This window comes from Borostomias antarcticus (genome assembly GCF_949987555.1).
Source record: "Borostomias antarcticus genome assembly, chromosome: 13".
NCBI classification, from domain to species: Eukaryota; Metazoa; Chordata; class Actinopteri; order Stomiiformes; family Stomiidae; genus Borostomias; species Borostomias antarcticus.
In genome coordinates, this window is record NC_140246.1 from 3,207,896 (window position 1) to 3,229,688 (window position 21,793).

A 21,793-nucleotide genomic window follows, 5' to 3' on the forward strand; every position below is an offset into this window, starting at 1 on the left:
GCGCCTATTTGGCAATATTTCAGATTTAAACCCAATGCTAATAGCTGGGGAACCTCATAACATCAATGAGTCAATCTGTAAACTCTGGAGCTCGTCATGCCGTAACGTGAACACCGTTGCTCTGTGCAGCGAGGGTGCGGCCCACTCTGCTGCGCGAGGACAGAGTGAAGGAGAGGATCAGTAGCCTGGCTCCCGCCCCTGAATCTGAATGGCAATTCAATTGTGTCAGACTAGTGGAGCAGAGCAGACACTTTCAGCTTATAATTGTAGCATCCCAAGCTTATTATTTTACAAAGAAGAGTTTTAAAAATTAATTTAATGAATAAAAGAATACAGTAAGCATACTGAGACTCCTCCCCCCAGGTCAGTAGGCCTACTGAGACTCCTCCCCCCAGGTCAGTAAGCCTACTGAGACTCCTCCCCCCAGGTCAGTAAGCCTACTGAGACTCCTCCCCCCAGGTCAGTAAGCCTACTGAGACTCCTCCTCCCAGGTCAGTAAGTCTATTGAGACTCCTCCCCCCAGGTCAGTAAGCCTACTGAGACTCCTCCCAAGTCAGTAGGCTCCTCCCCCAGGTCACTAGGCTCCTCCCACCAGGCCTAAGGTACAGCTGCAGACTGCTACTGCGACTACTGTTTGTCCTTCCAGCACGTTCTAATCAAATCTGGTCACACAGACAAACACGCGTGTATGTACACACACAAACATGCGCAGGCCCAGTTAATTGCCTTTGCACAACCCCCCGTGGCATTTGATAAGGTGACATCTGACATCTGCATTTTCACACCTTTCTCTTGCTAGCTCTGTAAACGCCACCACCGAGGCCTGTGACAGTCAGTGTCTCAGGAATATGACAGTTGCTCCCGGCCAAGGAAGCAGGACCCCCCATGGTATCCATCAGAGGAGACTCAAGATCAAACGTGTGCCATCTTGCGAGCCAGACCAGATGGAAGACAGGACAACAAATTCCAGGCGCCTTTATAGACTGAAATGATTGGATATCGCCTCATGACCCAGCAGGTTGTGAACGCCATATGGTATAGGCTAGGAGCGTTCTAGATGTGAACTATGGTATAGGCTATGAGCGTTCTAGATGTGAACTATGGTATAGGCTAGGAGCGTTCTAGATGTGAACTATGGTATAGGCTAGGAGCGTTCTAGATGTGAACTATGGTATAGGCTAGGAGCGATCTAGATGTGAACTATGGTATAGGCTAGGAGCGTTCTAGATGCCGGCTATTGCATGTCGCTCTACGGGCCTGGCCTGTGTTAAAAGCTCAGAGTTATCTAGCCTCCTCCAGACCTGCTCATTTCCTTAGAAACACTATCCTGGGTAGCTACCCATCTCTCTCTCTACATATATATACATACATGTCTGTCTTTCTGTCTTCAACCTCTCTATCTGTCTCTCAATTCAATTCAATGGGCTTGTGTGTGTGAAAGATGAGACACACACATGGGCACCTGCTGCTGCAGTGTTGTCCAACAGAGGGGACAGAGAGAGAGTAAAAGAGAGAGAAAGAGAGAGAAAGACAGAGAGAGTGTAAAAAAGAGAGAAAGAGACAGAGAGAAAGAAGACAGCGAGAGAGATAGAGAGAGAGAGAGAGGGAGGGAGAGAGAGAGCCAGAGAGAGAGAGAGAGGGACTTGTCCAGAAAGCTGCTGCTCGCCTGGTGTTCAACCACCCCAAGTTCTCCCACACAACTTCCCTTCTCCGTTCCCTACACTGGCTCCCTGTAGCGGCTCGCATCCAGTTTAAAACTCTGGCGCTAACCTACAGGGCAATGAAAGGAACAGCCCCCTCCTACCTCCAGGCCATGGTCAAACCCTACATCCCCTCCCGACCACTACGCTCTGCTACCTCAGGGCGACTGGTTGCCCCGTCACTCCGAGGCTCCTGCCGTCGATCGACACGGTCACGGCTCTTCTCTGTCCTGGCCCCGCAGTGGTGGAATGAGCTGCCCACTGATGTCAGGACAGCAGAGTCGCTGCCCATCTTTCGTCGCAGGCTCAAAACTCATCTCTTCAAGAAGTACTACAACAATCCTCCCACCTAAGCACTTATTATATTATATTGCACTGTACTTTAGATTGTGATTCTTGCACTTTGCTTCAGCACTAGATTATGCTCTTAGTCACTTGTTTGTTTTAGAAGGAAGATGCACTTGTGAGTTCTGGCAAATAGTAGTACATTGGCTCTTCCTACGTTAAATGCAATTATTGTTAGTCGCTTTGGATAAAAGCGTCTGCTAAATGACTGTAATGTAATGTAATGTAATGTAGAGGGAGGGAGAGAGAGAGAGAGAGAGAGAGAGAGGGAGTGAGGGGGAGAGAGAGAGAAAGGGAGGGAGGGAGAGAGAGAGAGAGAGAGAGAGGGAGGGAGGGAGGGAGGGAGAGAGAGAGAGAGAGGGAGAGAGAGAGAGAGAGAGGGAGAGAGAGAGCCAGAGAGAGAGAGAGAGAGGGAGGGAGAGAGAGAGAGAGAGAGAGAGAGAGAGAGAGAGAGGGAGAGAGAGAGAGAGAGAGAGAGAGAAAGGGAGGGAGGGAGAGAGAGAGAGAGAGGGAGAGAGAGGGAGGGAGGGAGAGAGAGAGAGAGAGAGGGAGGGAGGGAGAGAGAGAGAGAGAGAGGGAGGGAGAGAGAGAGAGAGAGGGGGGGGGGGGGCAGACAGAGAGATATAAAAGCTATTTCAGACATGCTGCTTCTTTAATCCTGTGTTTTTTGTTCGGGACCATCAGGTAGGTAGGAGGAACTGGACCGGACCCAGATCCAAAGCCAAGGCAACCCACTCCAACCCGCTCCCCAGCAGAACTACAACTGTGACACACACCCTGTCTGGGCCGAGGCGGGCAGCTGAGCCCCAGTCTGGGTGTGTGTGTGTGTGTGTGTGTGTGTGTGTGTGTGCGTATGTGCGTGCATGCTAATGTGTGCGTATGTGTGATTGTGTATGTGTGCGTGCGTATGTGTGCGTGTGTGCGCGAACGAGTGTGTGCGTATGTGCGTGCGTGCTAATGTGTGATTGTGTATGTGTCCGTGCATATGTGTGCGTGCGTGTGCGCATGAGTGTCTGATGTGCATGTGTGCGTGTGAGCGTGTGTGTCTGAGCCATATTGGACAGACCTCTGAGAAGACATGAGACGATAAGTCCGGTGTCATGACTCAGTGAGAAGCAAAGTCCTCACACACACACACACACTCATTAGCACCTGACCTCTAGCCTCAGCCAGATAGGCCCCGACCACGACCATACAGGCAGCACGGACGTTTCCAGAACTAGGACCGGGCCTCCTCATTCGCCAGCTCCTTCCTCAGAAGGCTGTTGCTGGTTCGACATCCTTCAGCACGCCTGGCGGTGCGTTACCTGAGGTGAACAGACCCCGCCCCTCCACAGCAGGGGAGAAGGGGAGCAACAAACTAGGAACGAAGAGTCCTGGCATGACCCTGAAAACGCCACCACGGGGCCATCGCCAAGGAGGATCGCCAGAGGGGAGATGAGAGTTTAGCTGTTATTCAATATGGCCGCTCTCTGGAGAAGGTGAGCAGGAATGATTTCCCACAAGGCCAGAGGATTCACTCTGGTGGGAGGGGGGCAGAGAGAAAATGGTTTTGTCCTGAGGGCCATTCCTCTGTTTGAAATTAGGAGAGTGATTGAGAGAGAGAGAGAAAAGAGAATGAGAGAGAGAGAGGAGAGAGAGAGAGAGCAAGAGCAAAAGAGAGAGAATGTATCATCTGGGGAGCAGCCAAAGCGTTGATGATCTAAGGTGGGAGAACTAATGATCTATAAGATGGGAATACTGATCTGTAAGGTGGGAATATTGATGATCAATAAGGTGGCAGTACGGATGATCAATAAGGTGGGAATACTGATGATCAATAAGGTGGGAGAACTGATGATCAACAAGGTGGGAATACTGATGATCAATAAGGTGGGAATACTGATGATCAATAAGGTGGGAGTACAGATGATCAATAAGGTGGGAGTATGGATGATCAATAAGGTGGGAGTACGGATGATCAATAAGGTGGGAGTATGAATGATGAATAAGGTGGGAGTATGAATGATGAATAAGGTGGGAGTATGGATGATGAATAAGGTGGCAGTATGGATGATCAATAAGGTGGGAGTATGGATGATCAATAAGGTGGGAGTATGGATGATCAATAAGGTGGGAGTATGGATGATCAATAAGGTGGGAGTATGGGTGATAAGCGCACCCTCCGCTCCTCCAGCTCCATCCTTCCCCAGCAGCCACGCTGCAGGCTAGAAACCCCGGGAGCCAGGGCCTTCAGCTGTGCTCCACGGCCGGGGAACTCACTCCCAGACTCCATCAAAGAGCCAGAGGCTCTCAACACCTTCAAAGCTCTCATTAAAACACACCTTTTCAGACTGGCATTTAAAGACTTAGATAGATTAGATAATTAGATAATATATATTTTTATCTCTACTTTTTTACTGACCTTTTTACTATTTTTTAAACATTTTATGATCTTTCTTTTTTTCTTTTGTTTGTACAGCGCTTTGGGTTCGACAAATGCGCTTAATAAATCTGATTTATTGTTGTTATAATAATAATTATGATTATGATTATGATTATGATTATTATCAATAAGGTGGGAGTACTGATGATCAATAAGTGAAACTACTCATTCGCTGTAATGAGAGGGTCGCGCACCATGAAAACGCTTCCCTTGTTTCAATTTCAGAGGTAAAACAGACACCGTCCTGCCGGCAGCGTCCGCAACAAAAACAACAACAAAAACAAACGAAAAGCTTTTCACGCCGGGTTGGTGTGAAATAGCACAGGATGGAATCGATCTGAGCGCAGATTGCAGCGTCCGTGTGATTTCCCATAATAGCGTGATAGCTGCCATACGGTACAGGTGTGAAAGCCGTCTCGGGCTTTGGAAGGGGAATGTTCTGGAACAGATACAACGGGGACATTGTCGCAGCACTAAAGCTCTGCAGTAAGTGCAGCCCATCAAAGTTGACGAGCGCACTTAGAGGAATGCTGCAGCAGTGACTGGTGACGGCAGGATAATGTGGTCTACAGTTACGCCGGGCTAGTGGTCTACAGTTACGCCTCGCTAGATAGACCCCCCCCGGGCTAGTGGTCTACAGTTACACTTTGCTAGATAGACCCCCCCCGGGCTAGTGGTCTACAGTTACGCCTCGCTAGATAGACCCCCCCCGGGCTAGTGGTCTACAGTTACACCTCGCTAGATAGACCCACCCTCCGGGCTAGTAGTCTACAGTTACGCCTCGCTAGATAGACCCACCCCGGGCTAGTGGTCTACAGTTACACCTCACTAGATAGACCCCGCCCTGGCTAGTGGTCTACAGCTATACCTCGCTACTGTAATATGAAGTGACCTCTTCTCCCCTACCTGCACCAATCTAATACTAATCTGGATAGAAGAAAAAGTTTTTGTGCTCCGGCGCCGTGTTCACGTCTGTTGTGTCTGTTAGCTGCAGCGCTGTGTTCACATGTCTGTTGTGTCTGTTAGCTGCAGCGCTGTGTTCACATGTCTGTTGTGTCTGTGTTCACATGTCTGTTGCGTCTGTAAGCTGCAGCGCTGTGTTCACATGTCTGTTGTGTCTGTGTTCACGTCTGTTGTGTCTGTTAGCTCCGGCGCTGTGTTCACACGTCTGTTGTGTCTGTTAGCTGCAGCGCTGTGTTCACATGTCTGTTGTGTCTGTTAGCTCCGGCGCTGTGTTCACATGTCTGTTGTGTCTGTTAGCTCCGGCGCTGTGTTCACATGTCTGTTGTGTCTGCCCACCTGACTGGAACAGCAGGATTAAAATGTCCAGAGTTGAAACAGCTCTGCACTGGTTCCCATAGAGACCAGACCAGCCAGGGGACAAGGGATAGAAGTGTTTATGGAGGTCGTCAGGCTGGGAAAGACACACACACACACACACACACACACACACACACACACACACACACACACACACACACACACACACACACACACACACACACACACACACACACACACACACACACACACACACACACACACACACACACACACACACACACACACACACACACACACACACACACACACACACACACACACACACACACAGAGATTACACACACACACACACACTGGATACACACACACATCAGGCGGTTGGGAAATTGTCAATCCGATCTGGCAACCCTGGGGTGATGTGAACTGACAGTGCAGATGGAGAGCTGACATTGACAGCACAGCTAACATTAGTTTTGTCTGTAGTTAGCTAGCTACTAACCTGACAGTAGTTTTAGCTCCAGTTATTTCTAATTTAGCTAAAATGGCATGTTCAAAGATGGCCAAAAGAAAAGTCAATCCAATGAGTATAAAAAAGTCGACAGGGAAAATTGTTTATTCAAAAATGAATGGATTGAAAAATATGCCTTCTTCCTCCTTCCAACAAACACCAAACCGATGTGCTTAATATGCCACGAAACGGTAGCTCTTGTGAAGTGGCAATTTGAAACGCCACTATTAAACATAAGTCATTCTGAAGCGACCACTCCTCAGAATTCAAGAACCAGAAAAGTCAACTGGCTGAAATCGGACAGGAGGAGACGATGCAGGAGGAGAGGAGAGGAGAAAGGAGGTGATGAGACAGGAGGAGAGGAGACAAGACTTGAAATGGTTTGATTCACCTTTATTGGGTGAGTGTGTTAAGCGGTTGGGGCAGAGAGGGGGGTGATGGGGAAATGGGGAATTGTATTATAATTGCCTTCTTAAAAAAACCTTTGGATTATTGGGGGAAAATATTGTGGACCTTTAGGATTTGAATTTGAGTACCCCTGGCCAGGTTGTTTTATTTCAATTTTGTATTTTTGGTTGCTCTATGTTTTATATGCACTATATTCCTTTAACTGTAAAGTGTACTGAGACCACGCTGCATCGTGATTCTGCAATCTAAATACAAATTGATTGATTGGTTGATTTATTGATTGATGAACATTTAGCTTCTTTTTCTAGATCAATCAGACCCATGTTGATGCATCCACACTATGTAAAAATCCACCACACAGTTCTTGAGATATATGTTCTTGAGATATATGAAGTTGATGTTTTAGCAGTATTGCATGCCTACACTTACCCACTCCTGGAAAAATAGACCCACAAACACACAACACTACACACACACACACACACACACACACACACACACACACGCACACACACGCACACACACACACAACGACCTCCGAAAACACCAAGACACTAAAAGAACAAGCCTACAGTGGTGAGGGCTATGATTCCGTACAGGCATAATCAAAGACAGCAATACTGCTCATCACTAACCTGCTCATCACAGTGTGAGGTCAGAGGTCGTCAGAGAGCATCAATGAAGTCATCAATGTGACCCAACAAGGTTGTTTTGTGTCGATAGCGGCGACGTGACCTCATCGGCTAGAGGTGAGTCAACACTGAGTACGCAGTGATATAGAGTGAGTGTGTGTGTGTGTGTGTTGTGTGCGCGTGTGTGTGTTAAAAGACAGACAGGGTGTCACAGGCACCGTTAGTGGTGATTAGATAACAACTCTGCTCGCTCCTAGCAGATGACTGGAGATTGCTCTGAGCTCTCCATAGCACCCGTGACCAACCACACCGTAGCAACCATCTCCCATAGCCCCGGTAGGCAGCTCATTACTGCAGAGCTGACGTGCTAGTATTGGCTAATAATCATTAGTTTGACTAAAGATGTCTGACATGCTAATACTAGCTAATAATTATTACTGTAACTGAAGCTGAAGACGGCCCACAAATAGGTAACACACATTTCCTCTCTCTCTCTCTCTCTCCCTCACACACACACACACACATGCACAAACACGCACATACACACGCGCACACACACACACGCACACACACACGCACACACACACGCACCTCTGTATTTATCTGTGTCTGCATGCTGCTGACATGTGTATGGAAGCCAGCAGGCAGCAGCCTGTAGGGTTGAGATTATTAATCCAGACATTAAACATTAAACAGACATTCCCCCTCCCTGGTCTTAGCGTTGTCATGCCAATGCCAGAGGGGTTGGTGGTGACAGCAGGCCAGCGAGCAGCCGGGCGGGAGGATTGGGGATTGGCCAGCTAATCTAACCAGATGCTGGACTGGACCAATTAGGCACCGGGGCCCCTGTCCTATCAGACGGCTCGACAAACACGGACACCTAGGACTGGCTCCTCCCCCTTCCACCCCACCCACATCGCCACGGTTACAGTGTCTGGTCCTCAGGGGAAACACAGAGGAGAGGACAGAGAGAGAGACAAAGGGAGAGAGACAGAGAGACAAAGAGAGAGAGAGACAGAGAGAGAGACAGACAAAGCGAGAGAGAGAGAGACAGAGGGAGAGAGACAGAGAGGGAGAGAGACAGAGGGAGAGAGAGAGAGGGAGAAAGAATGAGTATGAAAGTGTGAGAGAGCAAAGAAGAGAGAGAAGCAGGGAGGGCCAAGAGAGAGAGAGAGAGAGCAGAAGCTCTTTAATGCAGCTACATCCTAATAAATGCCAAACCAGCAGCTGACAGTACTAGCCAACAAAAGACTGCTCAAAGCAAGCAACTGGCCAATGGATAGAGAGAGAGAAAGAGAGAAGAGACAGAAAGCATGGCTTAAGACCTCTAACATGAGGAAGAGCTGAGGTTAGAGAGAACAGAACTGAGACAGACCGATCTAAGAGAGAGAGAGAGCGATCTGAGAGAGAGAGAGAGAGAGAGAGAGAGAGAGAGAGAGAGAGAGGGGGAAGGAAGAAGAGAGAGAGATGAGTGGGAAGGGCTATTAGAGCTTGGAGAAGAGAGAGAGAGATAGAGAGAGAGGGAGGAGGGGCGGATGGGGGAGGGAGAGGGACAGAGAGAGAGAGAGGCAGAGCGCAGCGGAGAGAGAGAGAGAAGACAGGAGGAGCGCGAGCGCGCACGAGAGAGAGAGAGAGAGAGAGAAGACAGGAGGAGCGCGAGCGCGCACGAGAGAGAGAGAGAGAGAGAGAGAGAGAGAGAGAGAGAAGACAGGAGGAGCGCGAGCGCACGCCTGACTCTGCTCCAGCCTGGATCCTACACCTGCCGCGGAGCCGCCGTGGGAGCGCAGAGAGAGAGAGAGAGAGAGAGAGAGAGAGAGAGAGAGAGAGAGAGAGAGATAGAGATAGAGAGAGAGTGAGAGAGTGTGAGAGAGAGAGAGAGATAGAGAGAGAGAGTGAGAGAGAGAGAGAGAGAGAGAGACGAGGAGAGGTCCATTTCTTCTCAGTCTCTCCCTCACAGACACTGACTCAATCTCCCCCCGGCTCTCACACACACACACACACACACACACACACACACACACACTCCGGATGAGATCTTAGACCTACCTGCGCGTCCGTCCGCGGGGGACGGAGAGTGGCTGGCGCTGGTCGACCGCAGGAGGAAGTCTGGCGGCGTGTGAGGTAAGCCAGGCGCTCGCTAAACCCTGCTGGAGCTGCGCCTCAACGCACACCAACTCTGTGTGTTGCATGGTTACACACGTGTAGCTAACGCTGGTCAGTCTGTGTGTTGCATGGTTACGTATGTCTAGTTAGCGCAAGTCAGTCTGTGTGTTGCATGGTTACGTATGTCTGTTTAACGCAGGTCAGTCTGTGTGTTGCATGGTTACGCGTGTGTAGTTAGTGCAGGTCAGTCTGTGTGTTGCATGGTTACGCGTGTGTAGTTAACGCAGGTCAGTCTGTGTGTTGCATGGTTACGCGTGTGTAGTTAATGCAGGTCAGTCTGTGTGTTGCATGGTTACGCGTGTGTAGTTAACACTGGTCAGTCTGTGTGTTGCATGGTTACGCGTGTGTAGTTAACGCTGGTCAGTCTGTGTGTTGCATGGTTACGCGTGTGTAGTTAACGCTGGTCAGTCTGTGTGTTGCATGGTTACGGGTGTGTAGTTAACGGAGGTGACCGTAGCATCGACTCAAATTCTCCAAGAAAGAGAACTGGTCCTGCTCTTGTTCGGTCAGTCTGACTAACAGCTAATTCTCCAGGATACAGAGAGCCATGACACAAAGACTTGTGGACAGAGTGTATCTAGGCTATTCATTGTACTGTATGTAGCCAACGCCTGTGTGTGTGTGTGTCTGTGGTGTGTATGTGCATATGTGTGCTTGAAAGTGCAGGTGTGTGTTCGGTTGTGTGTGTCTGTGTGTGTGTGTGTGTGTGTGTGTGTGTGTGTGTAGGTGTGTGTGTCTGTGTGCGAGTGTGTGTGTGTAGAGGTGTGTGCGAGTGTGTGTGTGCACTAGGGAGATAACTGGGCTAATGGAACACATTCACCTCCACAGGGATTATCTCACAGCTCCCTCAGCTCGGCCCCGACACTCAACACTTACTGCCTCAACACACACACGCACGCGCACACACACGCGCACACACACACGCGCACACACACGCGCGTTCACTCACTGCCTCAGCGCAGACACCGTGTTAAGCGTCGTTCTCTGGAGCGCCGCTGAGGTCTTTCTCTTGGCAGCAGGCGAGCGACAGGACTCTGTACAAACACCCCTCCCTCTCTATCTCCCCCCCCCCCCCCCTCTCTCTCCCTCTCCCCCCCCCTCTCTCTCCCTCTCCCCCACTCTCTCCCTCCCTCTCTTCCTCTCCCCCTCTCTTCCACTCTCCCCCCCCACTTTCTCCTTCTCTCTCCCTCTCTATCTCCCTCCTCTCCCTCATAGGAGAGCACAGTCTCTCTCTCTCTCTCACACACACACACACACACACACACACACACACACACACACACACACACACACACACACACACACACACACACACACACACACACACACACACACACACACACACACACACACACACACACACACAGCCTTCTCTGTCTTGGTGCAGAAACACACAGTCCACATACACATAGAGTACAATCAAACACACATTTGCGCATCAGACACACCCAGACACGCATGTAGAGTAGAGTGCGCTGAGGACGGTGCTGTAGGATGGGTCCGCGGGGACATTGAGGGACAGTGTACTCACGCCTGGATCATATGACTGGCGTTACTCTCACTGCCATCAGCAACTGTACTGCTGGTCCCTGGCTCTCCATCATGTGGCTCCATGTGTTTGTGTGTGTGTGTGTGTGTGTTTGCTTCCCTCTGGAATACGTACTGTAGGGGTGGGACCTATGCCCGCCCCTGATTGCTGTCTGTAAAGCGCATTGTGTTGCCTCTGTGTATGAAATGCGCTATACAAATAAAGTTTGATTTGATCTGCGTGTGTGTGTGTGTGTGTGTGTGTGTGCGTGTGTGTGTGTAAGAGAGAATGACAGAGAGAGAGAGCTCAGTTCACAGGCTCTGTACAAACAAATGCTGGACAGACACCCATAAAAGAATACAGTAGCAAGGGGAATTGATTGAAAACACACACACACACACACGCACGCACACACGCACACGCACACGCACACACGTAAATACACCAACCAATTCCAGGTCCGAGCCACAGAGACCACACAGACCATGTAGGTATGAGTTCAAAGTGGATGACTGACACACAGAACGACCAATTAGAGAGGCTCTGTGGGTGACTGACACACAGAACGACCAGTCAGAGGCTCTAGAGCTGCAGTGCCATGCTCTCTTTCTGTTCTGTTCATCATTCCAGACCTCCCTCTCATTAAAACCCCTCCCTCTCTCCATCTCTCTGTCCAGCAGGACGAACAGCACGCACTGACTGACGGAGTGACGTCATCCCCCGCTCTGCCCTATCCTTCTGCACCGTGAAAGAGAGAGACCAAGAGAGAGAGAGAAAGAGAGAGGAATGTCAAGCAGCCGAAGGACCTGCTTTTCTCTCCTCTCTAACCCATGACCCTACCCTCAAATCTGCTCCATCTCCACGTTCTCTGACCTCTGATCTTTGGGGGAGATGACCTTTGAGCTTCCGGTAAAGTCCGCTTGAGCCTGATGTGTTCGCAGCTCCAGAGGTCAGCTGGCCGGCCTCCTCCCAGTGGAATAGACTACAGTCTGAGGTGATCTCAGGTCCATGGGCCTTCTTCACTGGACCTTCACTGAATCTTCACTGGACCTTCACTGAACCTTCACTGGACCTTCACTGGACCTTCACTGATCCGTCACTGAATCTTCACTAGACCTTCACTGGACCTTCACTGGACCTTCACTGAACCTTCACTGGACCTTCACTGAACCTTCACTGAACCGTCACTGAATCTTCACTAGACCTTCACTAGACCTTCACTAGACCTTCACTGGACCTTCACTGGACCTTCACTGGACCTTCACTGAACCTTCACTGAACCTTCACTGGACCTTCACTGAACCGTCACTGAACCTTCACTGAACCCTCACTTGACCTTCACTGAACCTTCACTGAACCTTCAATAGACCTCCGATGAACCTTCACTGGACCTTCAGGTGACTCTTTGAGGAGACACTGAAGGAGGGATTCTTCTGAAGCGCCGCCTCGCTGACGGAGGAGTGGTGGACTGAGCGCATCGTACTGCCGGACACTGGAACCGCGTCGGCGCCGGCACGGCTTCGGAGGAGAGGACGACCTCGGAGCCCACGGTCCGAGCACAAAGCACAGAGCGGGAGAAAAACAGCGGATGAAAGACGCCATTGATATACAGAGCCACGAGCACATCCTCTCAGCCCACTCAGCGACGGACCAGAGGGTGTGGGTGTGTGTGTGTGTGTGTTTACAGCATCATCAGTGTTCACTCTTGACCGGAATACTAGGTTTCAACGGACGCAACAGGAAATTAGCTTCATCTTTCACCAACGGCCCGGTCGGAGAGGGCCCGGTCCGAGGGGTCCGGTCCGAGCGGCGTTTGGCCACGCGTGGCTCCTGTCTGCTGCCTCTTCCTCGGAACGTCGTCCAGCTAAGGATACACTCTGACACAGGGTCCGTCTGAAACCATCCTACCGACTACTGCCCATCAGGCTGTACCGCGGGGTCAGACGGAAGGGAGCCCCCACTGGGCTGTGCTGTGGATGAGCCGGGCTGCGTCAGGCGTTTGAGCCGAGCCCAGAGCGGTACCACCATGCTGGGCTGGAATGACCTCCCGCCAGGACGCCAGCACAGCACCGCCGGCTGGTCCACGTTCTCCTGAGGTGGACACAGCGCACAAGGGAGGGGTGAGTGTGCGTTATGTACTGTGTGTGTGTGTGCGTGCGTGTGTTGATGATCTACAGGGGGGGAAAGCCCCCGACATGACAAGGCTGGTTCTATTCAAGGACAGAAAGCGTCTCTCTGCTTGATGCCGTCATCGCTGTCACGACAATAAGAATCAGAATTACGTAAACACAGATGACGGCTTGCTTCTGCGGGTCCAAAACAACCATGCACACTAATTTTATACAAACAGAAAAAAAGGACATTGCAGACACAAGGAAAAGCATCCCACGCTACAGTAAGATAACACACACTGGCAGGCTGAGAACGTATAAACACAGGGGATAGATGCTGTCAGCCTACACTGGCATAGACTCATGAGCCAGTTTCTAAACGCTGCACTCAACTAGAGACTGAAGATGTTCCTCCTGGTTTTTTCCGCTAAAAGTGGGTGGAAACAACTTGAGACATTGGGGGGAAAAACCAATTGCAGAACCAATCCGTCATCAGGGCAGTCCTTCCTAACGAGGTGGTGAATGTTTATTCTCCACTCCAATTTGTTTGGAAGACATAATTTCCGGTAAGGCGGGTCTTCCATCCTATTGGAGATGTAGGGAGTGGCTCTGATTGGTAGCGTCGGTTTTCGGCTCTGTTCTGGCAACGATTTTCAATAGAGAAAATGCCTCTAGACTTTAGACTTGAAAACCTCTAGACTTTCGGCGGCGGACATCTGTCAAGTCTGGTATGGCGAGACTAAAGCTGGCAAGCATAGTCCACTCACAAACACACAGGACTCTGTTCTCTCTACAGAGCTAACGACTCATCATCTCTGTCTGGTTCAAAACATAACAGGAAAAAAAAGACTCTTCTGATGCATAACAGCTAGCTTTAAAAATAAATCCATCAAGGCTAGGCTGACTCAAGAAAACCAGTTTGTTTTGAATAAAGTAAATATTAATGGATTCCTCAGCTACGCCTTAAGATAGAAAGAACTCCCCAGAGCTGAGAGACACGGGAAGCCGTCATGAACGACGCCATCGCCGGAGCCGTGCTGACTCCTCCCCCTCGCCCCCCAGGACCATGCTGACCCCCCCTGTGCTGATCTCAGAAGCCACCATGAGCAACATGACCGTCCTCGACGCCGCGGAGCCCTTCGACCTCGACGTGACCCCCTCCTCCGCACCCTACCCAATCAGCTTCCAGGTAGACATGGAGGGATATAGTAGCCTCTATAGTGGAACATTGGAATATTTACTGGTACAAACAAAACAACATTTTTAACAAATAAATAAATATATATAACACTTCACGGCACAACGCCTCTCCCATATCTGATCTGACCAAAACAAACTAACCTCTATGTGTACTGATAATGTGTACAGGTGTGCCTGAGGGATGCTGCTGCCTGTAGCCTAGCCCCACAGTAGTATATCAAATTATCTCCCTCAGGGTCACATTAGTACTCATTAATCTTATGTTGTCATTTTAAATCATTGTAGCCGTGTCCTTGTGCTGTTCCTGTGATAGCATCAGATATATCCTGGTACAGTACCAGCATCAGATATATCCTGGTACAGGTCCTGGTCCTACCCCAGGTCCTGACCGCCCCCCCCCCTACCTGCTGCCCCTCCAGGTGTCCCTGACCGTGCTCCTGCTGCTGGAGCTGGTCCTGGGCCTGGGCTCCAACCTCACCGTGCTGATCCTCTACTGCATGAGGCACAACCTGGTCAGCTCCGTCTCCAACATCGTCACCATGAACCTCCACGTGGTGGACGTGCTGGTGGGTGTGTCTCCCAGTGGGTGGGGCTCCTGGTGGGTGTGGCTCCCGGTGGGCGGGGCTCCCGGTGGGTGTGGCTCCCAGTATTGCACCCTTATCTCTCTCTCTCAAGTTCCCCTTCTAGGATCTAGGTTTAGAACTATAGTGAGGTGGTCAATGCGGGGGTCTACTAAGGGAACTGTGACTGAAATAGTCTTTCATGACGTCTGTGGGCTCTGTCTCCTCGTCACCTCAGTGATGAGAAAAGTGTGTACAGTACAGTGTGTGTGTGTGTGTGTGTGTGTGTGTGTGTGTGTGTGTAAACCATCTCTGTGTTTCCAGGTGTGTGTGTGTGTGTGTGTGTGTAAACCATCTCTGTGTTTCCAGGTGTGTGTGTGTGTGTGTGTGTGTGTGTGTGTAAACCATCTCTGTGTTTCCAGGTGTGTGTGTGTGTGTGTGTGTGATCTCTCTCTGTTTCCAGGTGTGTGTGTGTGTGTGTGTGTGTGTAATCTATCTCTGTGTTCCCAGGTGTGCGTGTCCTGCCTCCCCCTGACAGCGGCGGTGTTGCTCCTCCCCCCGGGCGCTGACTCCGACCTGCTCTGCTGCTTCCACGAGGCCTGCGTCTCCTTCGCCAGCGTGGCCACCGCCGCCAACGTGCTGGCCATCACCGTGGACCGCTACGACATCTCTGTGCGGCCCGCCAACCGCATGCTGACCACGGGCCGTGCGGCGGCGCTGCTGGGCGCCATCTGGGTGCTGTCCTTCCTCAGCTTCCTGGTGCCCTTCGTGGAGGTGGGATTCTTCAGCCAGGCTGGCCAGGACGCCGGGCTGAACCAGACCTCGCTGGCCCACGCCAACCAGTACGACACGGAGCTGGGCCTCTACTACCACCTGCTGGCGCAGATCCCTATCTTCCTCTTCACCGTGGTGGTGATGCTCGTCACCTACTACAAGATCCTCCAGGCGCTGAACATACGCATCGGCACGCGCTTCCAGCACAACGCCCCGAAGAAGAAGAAGACGGCGACCGAGAAGGAGAAGGAGAAGACGAACGCCTCCTTGACGGCGCCGCCACCGCCGCCACCGCCGCCACCGGGGGCCGGGCCGGTGGAGACGGCGGATGCCTCGCAGAGCGGGGCGGGGGCGGTGCCGGCGACGGGGGCGGCGTCCGGCGGCGGCGCCCCGCTGGCCATGCGCACCTCGGTGTACGTCATCATCGCGCTGCGGCGGGCCGTGCGGCGCCACCGGGAGCGGCGCGAGCGGCAGAGGCGCGTGTTCCGCATGTCGCTGCTGATCGTCTCCACCTTCCTGCTGTGCTGGACGCCCATCACGGTGCTGAACGCCGTCCTGCTGAGCGCCGGGCCCGGCGAGCTGGCGCCCCGGCTGAGGCTGGCCTTCCTGGTCATGGCCTACGGCACCACCGTCTTCCACCCGCTGCTCTACGCCTTCACCAGGCAGAAGTTCCAGAAGGTGCTGAGGAGCAAGATCAAGAAGAGGGCGTCGTTGGTGGTGGAGGCCGACGCCGCGCCCAAGAACGTGGTCATCCACAACTCCTGGATCGACCCCAGGAGGAACAGGAAGGTCACCTTCGAGGAGACGGAGATCAGGCGGAAGTGCCTTTCGAAGGACGCGGAGTAAAGAGCGACCACGTGGAACCACTGAGAACGTGGAAGAGGTCGAACCATAATGGAGCCACCGAGACAAGGTGGAAGAAAGAGGTCGAACCATAATGGAGCCACGGAGACAAGGTGGAAGAAGTCGAACCCTTTGGAGCCGCCCAGATGGTGACCTTTGAGCCCAGTGACTGAACCAGGGCGCGTCTGAGGCAGGTGAACAGATGGCCCTCCTATCCTTCTTCCATACGATGTGGAATAAAGCGATCGTGTCTGTGGGTGAAAAATGACTCTGAAAAGTGTCGAGGGGGAGAGGGAAGATGAGGGGGGGGGGGTGGGGCGGAGCTGTCAGGTAACCGCAGCCGGGGGGAAACACCCACTTTACCGTTTCACCTTCAGGTGCCAGCTCATTTGAAACCACTGATCCAAAACAGCCGTGTAAATGAAGCGTATTGCATATACAGCCCCCTGAGGGGGATAATTTATTACTATTTATTGTGGACGTGGTGGAGTGGCGTCAAGGACAATTAAAAATAAAATAAAAATCCTGTGTGATTTCTCTAGCTACTGCATGGTGTTGTCATAGTATTTAGGCTATATATTGTGTAAACGTGTACAGAATGGAAATACATTGATACTTAAAAGACTTCATATTTGTTCCTTTTTGTAATAAATAACTTCCAAAAAAAAGAAGCCTGTCGCATGTTGCTTAAGTCTGTCTCTCGGTGAGCTCAGGCACTTGGGCACAGAAGACATCAGGCCAGCCAAGCTGAACAAATAAATATTTACACATGAAATTTCAATTCTCCGATTTCCTGTCCTCATGGGTTCCCTCTCTATCTGTGAGAGAGAGAGAGAGAGAGAGCGAGAGAGAGAGAGAGAGAGAGAGAGAGAGAAAATTGGGCCAGCTCTTTCCCACCAAAAGCCTATCTGGAAGCTGATCACAGCATAACTGAGACCGATTTCTACACAGAATCAGGACAACAAGCTCGCTTGAAATGACCGCAGCTGGTCTCTCTCCTTCGCTCTCATGATCATATAGCTGCTCTTTCTCCTCCTCTTATGATCGATCAGCTGGTCTCTCTTCTCTCTCATGGTCAAACCGCTGGTCTCTTTCCTCTCTCATGATCAAACAGCTGGTCTCTCTCCTCTCTCATGGTCAAACCGCTGGTCTCTTTCCTCTCTCATGATCAAACAGCTGGTCTCTCTCCTCTCATGATAAAACCACTGGTCTCTCTCCTCTCTCATGATCAAACAGCTGGTCTCTCTCATGATCAAACAGCTGGTCTCTCTCATGATCAAACAGCTGGTCTCTCTAATGATCAAACAGCTGGTCTCTCTCATGATCAAACAGCTGGTCTCTCTCATGATCAAACAGCTGGTCTCTCTCATGATCAAACAGCTGGTCTCTCTCATGATCAAACAGCTGGTCTCTCTAATGATCAAACAGCTGGTCTCTCTCTTGATCAAACAGCTGGTCTCTCATCTCTCATGATCAAACAGCTGGTCTCTCATCTCTCATGATCAAACAGCTGGTCTCTCTCATCTCTCATGATCAAACAGCTGGTCTCTCATCTCTCATGATCAAACAGCTGGTCTCTCATCTCTCATGATCAAACAGCTGGTCTCTCTTGTCTCTCATGATCAAACAGCTGGTCTCTCTTCTCTCTCATGATCAAACAGCTGGTCTCTCTCCTCTCTCATGGTCAAACCGCTGGTCTCTTTCCTCTCTCATGATCAAACAGCTGGTCTCTCTCCTCTCATGATAAAACCACTGGTCTCTCTCCTCTCTCATGATCAAACAGCTGGTCTCTCTCATGATCAAACAGCTGGTCTCTCTCATGATCAAACAGCTGGTCTCTCTAATGATCAAACAGCTGGTCTCTCTCATGATCAAACAGCTGGTCTCTCTCATGATCAAACAGCTGGTCTCTCTCATGATCAAACAGCTGGTCTCTCTCATGATCAAACAGCTGGTCTCTCTAATGATCAAACAGCTGGTCTCTCTCTTGATCAAACAGCTGGTCTCTCATCTCTCATGATCAAACAGCTGGTCTCTCATCTCTCATGATCAAACAGCTGGTCTCTCTCATCTCTCATGATCAAACAGCTGGTCTCTCATCTCTCATGATCAAACAGCTGGTCTCTCATCTCTCATGATCAAACAGCTGGTCTCTCTTGTCTCTCATGATCAAACAGCTGGTCTCTCTCGTCTCTCATGATCAAACAGCTGGTCTCTCTTGTCTCTCATGATCAAACAGCTGGTCCCTGTACTGCAAAGCTAGTTCAACATACCCAGGATAACTTTTCGCTAGCTCGCTAAACCAACCAACCACAATCACAGATAAACGGTACCACGACGGTGGCCATCAACTCGTTAAGTCTACCCAGCTGGTCCAGTCTAGCTAGGAATGCGTTCATGGTAAAAGGGGAGGCATTTGCATGAAATGACCAATCACAACCTTAGTATGGGTATCTGGACACAGCCATGCTCCAAGCTCTGTTCACCGCATTTGACATAAGGAGAGCAATATTATAGAAATATGAACTAAATTATCCAGGCGCAACACAGTCGCTACTGTCAAAGGCAGGAAGGAAAGCTGAAAAAATATTGCCTATGGTGTGAATGCATTTTATCAACATCCCCATGAACATGAGTAGGCTATTTCTGTAATTGGACCATATCCTATTTTTATGCTGTGTAAAGCAATTGTAGCCTATGATGCCCATATCTTATTCTTTCAGCTGCAACCCTGTGAGCAAGAGACGCTTAAATAAAGCAAATGTTGGCTATAATTTATTAGATTAGTTTCAGGTTGGAGCAGACAATGTGATGTCTCTGTACAAGATGAGTTTAGAACTCGAGATAAAGATTAAAAAATATTAAGATGGAAAAATTGAAGCTCGAGTCTGCGGGACTGTAAATGCACAAAGTTCTATCAATGGCTCAAGAAGCTGACAAAGCCATTCTGCAATCTGTAGGCTTTCATATGATATCAGAGGACTTTGTCTGTCGGTAAAACAACCTCTCAGTATTCATGCACTGAGATTTTTTTATTAATTTATTCCCACACTGAAGTTCCATATGGGATCTTAAGGTCCAATGCCAATTTCCAAGTGAATTGATCGGTCAGTGGGCAGTGATTCAAACGTTTTGATGCGTAATCTGGAACTTAACCTGCCCCGGAGCAGGTTAGCTCAGCAGCATAAGTTACCATGGCGATATAGTACGGGAAAAGCGATCCACATTCGTGATACGGATAACCCTGAAGTTATCGCACTAACCCTGAAGTTATCGCACTAACCCTGTTATCCTGTTTTGTAGTACAGGGCACTACTCTCCATCTCTCTCATGATCAAACAGCTGCTCTCTCTCCTCTCTCATGATCAAACAACTGGTCTCTCTCCTCTCTCATGATCAAACAGCTGGTCTCTCTCGTGATCAAACAGCTGGTCATTCAACCATTAACATCATCTAGCCTCCGTCCCGCCAGCTGTAAGCTGGATCGACAAGAGCCTGCTTTCCTTCAGCATCACTTCAGGGGCGACTGTCAACCACGTCCATCTCCCCGGTTTCCTGCTAGCGCCCGGAGCTAACCCTGACGCTAACATTACATTAGTCATTTAATAGAAGCTTTTATCCGAAGCGGCTTATAATAATTGCATTAAACGTGGGACGTCAGTGTACTCGGCAGAACTCACAAGTGCATCTCCTTTCTAAACAAGTGCATCTCCTTTCTAAACAAGTGCATCTCCTTTCTAAACAAGTGACTAAGAGTATAATCTAGTGCCGAGGGCAAAGTGCAAGAATAGCAAAATAAAAACTATCATAGGTGCTAAAAAAAGGAGGATCCTGGTACTTCTTGAACAAGGACCCACAGTTATCCAGATCTTTTAAAGATCTTCCCCCTCAGAGTAATCTACAAACGCCGCCCCCCCCCCCAACCCAAACATAAAACAAATGTTGGCCAAATCTGATTTGCCCCCCTCAAAACAAAGCACGTTCCTGGATAACAATGTTCCGGAGTGCAGCTACTGCTGTGGCTCATGTACCCAATGCAATTTCACTGCAAAATGAACCACCTACAACCGCCCCCACACAGGGAGAGAGGATGAAAATCAGAGGAACAATAACCTGCTCTCAAAAGAACGTCTTCTTCCTCCTACGTGTCCCTGTGGTCTCGCGTATGTAGGAAAAACAACGAGGCCCCTTAAGACACGGATTGCGGAACACAGGAGCAACATAAGGACAAATGACCAATGCAGTCGAGTGGCGCTACACTTTGCAGAGGCACGACGCAGAGTGTCTCCATCTTAAAGTACATCGGTATAGAACATGTTAAGACCCCAAGAAGGGGAGGGAACATTGACACTTTACTGGGCTAGCCATAGAGGCTCCTGTTGATGAGTTGTCAATATAATATGTGCTTTTATATGTATTATGTATGAAAGTTATTGATCTGAGGCTTAAGAAGATATGTGATTCTGTTTAATATGTTTTATGTAAATGTTTTTTGATACGTCTTGATGTTAATGTATTTGATAACCTACTTTATCACTGTGATTTATGCATTTTGTGGTGTGTGTATATTATATTTATATGATGTGTTGTGTACAGTATGTTTATTATTATGTCGATATTTACAGCCTTACCTACAGCCCATGCACAATTGTACCTATAGTAATTAACCAATCAGCCATACAGGGAACTAACTGAGCAGCCCCATCCATAGGGGCTTGAGCCTATATATATGAGGCAGCATAAATGTCTGACCTGAATAAGATCCAGTGGGATCTAAACTTTGTTTAAATGAATAAAGAAGTCCTTTATCTACAGCCAATGTGCGGGTTAGTACTTCTTTAAAACCCAGGCTATCTGCTGGTAGCGCTCCGAGCTCACGCCTGGCTATGCAACACCATATCAGCTAGCGTTGAGAGCTAACGCTAACACCTGGCTATGTAACATATCACCTAGGGGAGGTGTCGGCCCTGACACTGCCCTAGACCCCTTGGTGTGGCAGACCGGTGTGTGTGTGTGTGTGTGTGTGTGTGTGTGTGTGTGTGTGTGTGTGTGTGTGTGTGTGTGTGTAAAATGTGAAGTGGTCTCCCTCCCTCTCTGCACCCGGGCTTGATGTCCGTACATATGATAACCAAGGCCAGCGCGCTGGGGGAGATAGATGTGTGTGTGTGTATGTGTGTGTTTGACAGTCTGTATGTACTGTATGATAACCATGGCCAAGCATCAACATATCTCTCCCCCATGCGGTGACACTGGCAGGTCACGGTCACGGCCCCCCCCCCCCCACTCCTCTTCCGGAGAGATGAGGTCACCGT

At 49.9% G+C, this 21,793-nt stretch overlaps 2 protein-coding genes across 2 annotated transcripts in view; one reads left to right on the forward strand and one right to left on the reverse strand.

Annotated features, from left to right (window-relative positions):
• Positions 1-21,793, reverse strand: part of cog5 (component of oligomeric golgi complex 5) — a 73,944-nt gene that overhangs the window by 39,882 nt on the left and 12,269 nt on the right. The gene's annotated exons all lie outside the window — the stretch shown is intronic.
• On the forward strand, positions 14,171-16,484 carry LOC311316668 (G-protein coupled receptor 22-like; the record flags this gene model as incomplete). Its single annotated transcript, XM_084447590.1, has 3 exons — positions 14,171-14,293; positions 14,724-14,870; positions 15,375-16,484. 3 exons carry the CDS (start codon positions 14,171-14,173, stop codon positions 16,482-16,484), a joined length of 1,380 nt encoding a protein of 459 aa, XP_084303716.1.